The sequence below is a fragment of the Poecilia formosa genome, unplaced genomic scaffold (assembly GCF_000485575.1).
Source record: "Poecilia formosa unplaced genomic scaffold, Poecilia_formosa-5.1.2 Scaffold605, whole genome shotgun sequence".
NCBI classification, from domain to species: domain Eukaryota; kingdom Metazoa; phylum Chordata; class Actinopteri; order Cyprinodontiformes; family Poeciliidae; genus Poecilia; species Poecilia formosa.
Genome location: NW_006800544.1, coordinates 113,995 through 122,220, shown reverse-complemented (window position 1 = coordinate 122,220; position 8,226 = coordinate 113,995). Strand labels below are relative to the sequence as shown.

Here is an 8,226-nt window from a genome sequence, read left to right as displayed (position 1 = left end):
TTGTCCTCTAGGTTCCGCAGTGAGCTGCAGATCTATTTTTAGCTCAGCCTCAGCTGGAGGACAGGGTATTTATAGCCGTGAATCTGTTCACTACTGGGCTGTGGAGGTTCAGCCTCACACACAAACATACACGCAGCAGGATGTGCATCCTCCCACTCACACTGCAAGGCACACTTTCCAGGACCAGGACTAATTCATTAATACACTCAGACATGCAGTCATTTAAAGGCTATCAAGTGCCTGGAGGGGCTTACTTGCATCAAATGGCTGCTGATGTAAGCATTAATGGGCATGACACACATCTTCACACTGAGTTTTAAGTGCTATTGCACATCCTGCAACACACGCAGTATGTTTAGCAAGAATGCTAACAAATAAACTATAAAGGATGGTTGTTCAGAAATGTAAATGGACCAATAAAATAGCCATGCATGCAGGAGGCTTCAAAACACTTGTGCTAGCAGCATCCATACAGAAAGAGAGGGAGCTCTTGTTCTCTAAGTGCGCCCTTAAAAGCCACAGAACCAGCTCTTCAGTTCACACTCGAGCGGCTGCTGAAGCCTGTTAATGCTCTCGATGGAGGTGGTTGGTACACACATTCGTCTGCCCGGATTCCACTGGAAGCTCAGACAAGACAGCCAAATACAGCTGGAGCTCCTGCACAAGATGTGTTTTATGGTGTTAATATGAGTAGAAAATCCCAAACTGGCAAAATCACGTTTGGAAAAACCTCAAACTAAGCAGTGAAAACAGTGTTGAGCTGCAATATTCATCCATCCAGCGTCTATACACACTTATTTGCCAAGAGGCCTTGTACCATCATCTTTTACCAGGTTCTGGTTTATTTCTTTTGTGCCATACACCTTAAAGGTGTCCAGCCCTTGTTGGCTTATAAGACACATAAATACATTCAAAGATGCAGACAGAGACCAACATCAGCATCCGTCAAACACAAAGCGTCCTCTTTCAAAGGTGCTGAGCTTTTGAAACATACTGAGCTAACTGAAACACGATACTGACATAAGTGCTGTAGTTTATCTTCATCACATTTATAAATAAGTTTCAGTCGTGCCATTCACCAATTGAAACCTTAAAGAGATTAATAACACAGATTTATGTTTTTGTTTCTGATTATTTTTGGCTTGATTGACTTTATTCTGACAAGCAAGTTTAGTTCGACTACATTGACTTCAATATTTTAGCTACAAAATAATTGTATCCTGAAAAAGAAATGTCTGAAATCCTATAATTTCTTTCCTATTTTAGGTGTAATTACTGTCATAGTTTTCTTCCTTGTTCAGCAAAAGTACATCCTTGTAGAATCTAAAAATGTGATGAATAAATATTGCAGCTTTGCACCCTAAAAACAGTGACACTTTGGCACCAACACTACATCAGGCTGGACGTCCTGCTGTGGATTAAACAGCTACATGGGACTAATTATCGGTTTCAGCTCCAAGTCACACTTACACACTCGGTATAAAAGCAAACTCTTGTAATCATTGCCAATTCACTACTAAGCTGTTGATAAAAAGGCAAAAAAAGAGAGAAGAAAATCACACTTTCTGATTGATTTTTCAGTTTATCGTTATCGTCGAAGACAATATCATCATCATCTTTACTTCAAGAGGAAAGCACTTTTTGTGATCAACCACAAATTAATTATGTTGGTAAACTTAATGACCAACATGACCAATGAGATTGCTGCTTCTCATTGGTCATGTCAGGAAGTATCAGCAGTATTATTTTGAATTAAGCTTTGGTTTTTCTCAGTTTTGTAAAAAAAAAAAAAAAAAAAAGTAACACAGTACCTGCAGTTTGTTTCCTGCAGATGTACTTTGACTTCCAGGTAGCATGATTCATATTTCACCTTTCTGCTGGTGTGATCAGTTCATTAATTCTTGCCAGCTCAAACATTTCAGTGAAAATCAATCACATGTGGTCTTTTTTTACCTTCTTTTCAGTGCATCTCATCACGCCTTTCCCTCAGAGTTAGCTTTATTAAAAAATCTACTCAGTTGATTTTTGAAAAATCCAATAAGAGTCCCTGTGTTTGACTCCCTGTGTTTTGACACACCAAAACATGAGAAAATGGCAAGCAAGAATGACCGTTCACTATCCTGTGGGTACCCAGTGCACCTTATACAAACAGTAGGCAAAATAATCATGGAACATTTCAGTGTATTTATCTATATATCTCTAATCACACCAGATGTCAAAATCACCCAAAATCATCCACATAACACAAACAAAACAAAATTAGTCCACAAATGAAGTTGGACTAATTTATTTATTCACTTAAATAATAAGATTTTTTGTTTTCCCCATGTAAAACAATAAGTAATGCACTTAACCACAATGAACTTGATACAATCGCTGCTCCAAACTCCGCTGCTAAAGAAAAATCATACTGGAGCTTCAGTTTAACATTTGCTGAAGATTTAGAAAAGCCAGTGAAATACTCTGAGAACATTGTCTGGTAAGATGAGGTTGAAGTTGAACTAATGGATGTCTTTGGGGGCAAATGGTTCTCCACATCACCCCAAAAAATACCTAGCCAAAAGTAAAGTTTGAGGATGAGTGCATCGTGCTGTGGGCTGCCTTACAACATACAGTAGACTTCATATTGAAGGGAGGATGAATAAGAAAATCTTCAGGAAGGTGGATGAACATACTACTAAATAAGAAGAAAAGTAAATTGTCAACACTGCAGGACTCCTTAGTCCATCTTGGAGATGACATTTTCTGAATCCAGAAAAACACAATAAAACAGAAAGGTAAGACAAGTATACCACAATATTTTCAATAAAGTTCAGAAATGTGGAGACAGCTGCTGTGCAAACAGTGAGGGCAACAGACCTCCTCATCTTGCAGACTCAGAAACTGTGTTTACTCTGAAAACATTTCCAGTCAGTAACGAACTGCCACGACTGGTTTCCAACAGAGATGACAAATATTAAGAGAAAGACTGCAGGATTTGGTGTCTGTCAGAAATATGTGGAGACAGATTACCATGTAACCCAAAACAACTCAAAGACAAACCAGGTGTTACTTCATTCTGGTTTCCGTTTGTGTCGCCTCAGTAATGTTTCTGATTTCATGTGAAATGACGTAAGCACACAAAACAGGTTTCAGCGCCGTTTTATTGAAGCCTCGAAACCAGATCACAGCTGCCCTGACACAGTGCTGCTGCACTGCAGAGACTCCCATCTGCTGTGCAAATACATGTGTGAGTGAATGAGCTCAACAGCACAACGCTGGCAACACTTCCAAGGACTTCATGCTTCAGAATGGCCCTGAAGCATCCAATAAGTTAAAATCACAACAGGGTTTAACATAATTACATTATAATAAATTACAAAGAGCACTGCAGTACAAATTAGAAACCAACATTATCAGCAGGTTAATTTGTCACGTTAATAGTATAAACAAAAATTACAGAATCTGGGTCATTATAGAGCTCAGGTCATGTCAGGATAAATACTGACAATGGTAATGATGTTAAACAAACAAACCTATATAACAGTAACACGGTGTACTCAAAAAGATTAGGCACAAACAGTATCACACACTCCCCCTAGTGGTGAAAGTATAGAAAAACAACAGCCGTTTCAGGTCAAAAATCTCTAACTCTGGAAGTATATAATCCAGGTTTTGGCAAGTGGTTTCAGATGTCAGCAGTAAGTAAGTTTAGGTTGCATAATGCACATGCAAATACTCAGGTTTATAAGACATAAGACACAAAATATAATCTAAATCAAACTACTTTTTTGTTATTTGCATGATTTACACAAACGTATCCAGTTTGAAGTCATTTTCTTACTAATCATCCTTCCTGTTGTGATGGCCTTTCTTGGCTGCTTTTAATTCATCATTCTCAGGGGTTGAGGAATTTCTGTGTTCTTCCTGCTAACCTTAGGGACATTTGCTACAGTGACATTTTGCGGAGTACCACTGCAGCATGCTTTTGCTGAGCCTCCTGCTGCTCTGCTCCAATCTGACATTCAAACTGATGGAGAGAGATGAGATCCAGCTGAGCAGCTTGGACTGCGCCGAGGCTCCCTCTGCTACACAGCAGTAAATGCAACTTGTCAGGAGATTTTTAGGAACACAAAGTCTGGTTGCCATGTTGGCCACTGAAGGCCTGTGCAAATGTCTTTCTGAAAGAAAGAAACTGTTCCAGTTTGAAGGATTATCACTGCTTTAATGTCTTTTAACCTACATGGTGGCAAAATCCACAAGCCTGACTGTTTCCAAATTTTGAATAATCAATCAACTCAGCAGGTAATTATTTATTCACAATATCAGATCAAGTATATATTCATATTTAAATTAAAAAAGCTATATTTATCTATATTGTTTTTACTATTTATATAGAAAATAAAGGTGGATATTATTGTAAAATCTTTTAGTTATTATATATTCTTTCATTTTGAGAGATTGTAAGAATCTGCTGGAATTAAATCATCTTTGGCCTCAAAACCTTGACATACTATATCAAACTTAATCCTGCAATGTCTCAACAACTTGAAAAAAACGCTACAGAGACGCATGATCTACACTGATTAAACTGTATCCATAGCAACAACCATTATCAGGTGTGTTTGAAGACAGAAGTAGGTCACCTCTGTCCTGCCTGGACTGTTTTATATCCATTACATAAACCTTGTTAAGTAAAATATGTCCAAGAAATGACGATCTTTGCTGTAATGGGGGCTGAGGGAGTTTAAACAAAGGTAACAAATCACCTCCTGAAACTTTTCCTGAGAATAAATCTCAGTTTCAGCTCCCTTCAACTCAGCCGCTGAGATATTTTGCACTTACATCCCATTACAACGTGTGAGATTATGAGAACGTTGTGTACCTGCCAGTCTCGATACAATGCTGGCACTGCTTCCAGGTGAGGAGGAGGGAGAGGTTCCCACACACAATCACCTGTCAGCACACAGGACGCACACATCAACCGTTTGCTCTCAATGTCTCGCTGTTGTAGTTCCCTCACTGACACAGAGAGCCTCTAATGAGAACACGCTGTCTATCTTTTTCAATTGCTATGCTCTTCTTTCCTGCTGAGGATCATGGGAAATGAGTCAAGGTTAGTCCTGATATTCTTTCTTTTTCTTCAGATCAGAAGGGCTGTCCAAACCGACCACTGGCACTAATAAAAACCGCCAGAATTTACCAGAGTTCAAGATTGTACGTCATGCTACATTCACAGTAAGCCGCTACTCTTCTTCAGTGCCCATGAGGAAGGCATCAGAGACCAGTTAGCTACGTAGCAGCAGCTTCCTTCATTTTTATCCAGTGCCATATCTGAAAACTTGAGAATCATAAAATAAACAAAAAGCAAAATCCACATTGAGGCATAAGAAATATCAAGATTTTCTATTGCACAAATTCTGGCTACTTGAGCCCGGACCTTTCTAATGGCAGGCTGTGAGGTTTAGCTACAGTGTATGAGAGTTTGTGAGATGGCAAAAAATAAAAATAACAATAAAAAGAAAATATTATACACATTTTAAAACAAAACAGAAAAAAGCTTATCAAAATAATGGAACCTGCAAGTTCAACAATCTGCTGCACTTCTGTTGGTGACAAAAAAAGAAAACAAAATTACGTCTAACTTGTTTGAATTTGTTTTTGAAACTGCATGTAGTTAACTTTAAATGTATCCACTTACCCAGCAAAGGCCAAAAAAGCCATAAAACTTTAAATTTAAATGAGATTTTCTCCTGATTTTGAAGAAAATTGTTTTCTTTATGGAAGGCTATGAGGAAACACCTCAGTGGTCATTGATTTAAACTAGCTCACAATTGTTCTTACATGTAGTTTAAAATCCTGTTTGACACAAAATAAATCTACTTAAAGTGTTTTTGAGGATGCAGCTGCAGGTTTATGACAAAATGTTGTAGTATTCACAGAACATGGTGTTTTCCTAGTAGAGTGGAGGGGCCAGTGACCCTGTGCCAACAGGCATCCTGGTGAGGTAATTGGAGGGCACGTAGCCTCTCTGACCTCTGGCCTCCACCAGGCTCCACTCGGAGTTCCCTCGTTTGTCCTGCGACTCCAGAACCCGGACGGGTTCACCGGCACGGACCGATACTTCATGGCTTCCCCTCGCCATGAAGTCATAGGCAGCGACCACCTTAAAAAGAAAGTGAAATACGTCTGTTTTCCAAGAATAGATGAGAAAATTTTCAATGTAACATGACTGGGTCAAATTTAAAGGTGACCTTTTATGCTTCCTGGCTCAAACATGTTAATTACATTTTTAAACAAAATCATTCTTAGATTATATTTTACCCTGCTCAGTAGTGTATGTTAAGCTCAAAACAAGCTGCTTTAGGGCCTCTTGTCACTTTAAATCCATATAAACTGCTGCTGGCAATGTCCCCAACTACACATTTACACTTGCACATGAAAACTGCTGCACAACGAACAAGAATGCAGCAAATAGAATGCATGTAATAGATCCGGTGAGTCAACAACAAAAAACTTGTGATAGAAGACATTAAAATTCATGTCTTGCTTATTAAATTATTCAGTGTTAAGTAACTTTCAATTAGAAATTTGTGACTCTACGTTGTGTCACAGAGCTCTCTTTATCTTAGCCATTTTTTAAATTAATAAAGACAAGATAACATCACTTGAAAAGTAAGGATGATACGTGCTAATGCTGATAAATCAGGAGTTGGCTACAAGAAAATTGCTACTGGTCAATATTGACGTCGGAGCAGTAAGCTGGAACTGAACATGTTCATTGTGTTACTAGAAAGCTCATTGTTAGAAAACAGAAACAGGGCACAGTCTCCATAAGTGCCATTTGAGGTGATCTACATTCAAAATGTAGGCCGTGCTGGAAGAAAAGCTTTTATCATGACATATAAAAACATGAGGAGTTTACAAAACACACTGTGTGTGTGTGTGCATTGTTCAAATGAAACGACAACTGTGCTTTGTTGGCAATATACTTTCCAGGTGGTCAGGAATGAAACAAATGATGACAATGAGAAATGAACACAAAGCTGACTGTTCAGAACGGTGGACGATCTGTTATGCTTAAATAACGAGGGGAGCTGGTAAGTGTGAAAGAGATTTGAGTTTTTTAAACTGTGGCGCAAAATTTCCTGTATTTTTGCACCTGTAAAAAGTTCAACTGGAATATTTCCCTGTAGACAAAGTATGGTGAGAACTGGATGGTTTGTACAGAACAGGGATATACAATAAATCAATAACAATATGAATAATGACATGATCAATCTCAACAGATAATACATCTGACAGAATATTCAATAATTTTATTCAACTCCGATCCAGAACTGCACTGCATTTTGGGGGATTTAGGCAGAGGGAAGACGGTAGCTGCTCAACCTCTCTGAGCAAGGTTGGTGGAATCAACTAACTCACTCGCTCTTTGGTTCCCTAGCAACTCACTCACTCTTTGGTTCCCTAGCAACTCACTCGCTCTTTGGTTCCCTAGCAACAACCTGCTGAGTAACTGGTAGCAGTTTCAGGTTTCACTTCCATGCCTCAAAACTGCTTAAAAATAATTAAAAAAAAAAACAATGGAGTGAAAACTGTGGATAAAATAGGAAAATTCACAGTATTTCACATATTTAAAATAAAAACTAATCAATAATTATTGATATTGACCAGCATGAAATGCTTATACTGTTTTATGTGTTGATAATTTTGTACTAAGCAGTTATTTGCTAATTCATTTAAAAAACACCTTTTCAAGCAGCTGAAAAAAAAAACAGTAAGCAGGAGAAAAACTACACACTTTCTACAATTCGTCATTGTGATATTCTCTGGAAAGGTTAAGCCCACTAGTTATGTCTTGACAAATCCCAGCTCATCACCCCGCGCTCACACATCCCCAGACCGAAGGCTTCCTAATGAGCCTCGTGTTGGTATGACAGAGCGCCCCACCAGCACTAATAGCAGAGTTTAGGTGGCTGCTCGATGTCATTAACAAACCCTTCCCCGCAGCTCACCTCTGGGCTACAACATCCGTTCTGTCTCGACAGTCCACACCAATTACCATTTAATTAGAATTTTGCCAGGCAGGAAAAGGAAGTAGAAAAAAATGTGAAGGTACCATGTCTATGGGCTGAAAAGAGAGAGAGAGAGAGAGAGAGAGAGAGAGAGAGAGACCTGCTGCAGCTGAATTTAAGAACAAGAGAGAAAGTCAACATATGCACGTGGTAGTAACAAACATGTTGC

General features: G+C 38.7%; 1 protein-coding gene across 2 annotated transcripts in view; it reads right to left on the bottom strand.

Moving 5' to 3' along the window:
* Positions 1–3,125: 3,125 nt before the first annotated feature.
* Positions 3,126–8,226, bottom strand: part of arhgef37 (Rho guanine nucleotide exchange factor (GEF) 37) — a 29,130-nt gene continuing 24,029 nt past the window's right edge. For both annotated transcript variants that reach the window (XM_007541379.2, XM_016665646.1), the window contains exon 16: positions 3,126–6,145. In XM_007541379.2, coding sequence (XP_007541441.1) covers positions 5,936–6,145 — 210 coding nt within the window. In that variant the 3' untranslated portion in view covers positions 3,126–5,935. The remainder of the gene's footprint in view (positions 6,146–8,226) is intronic.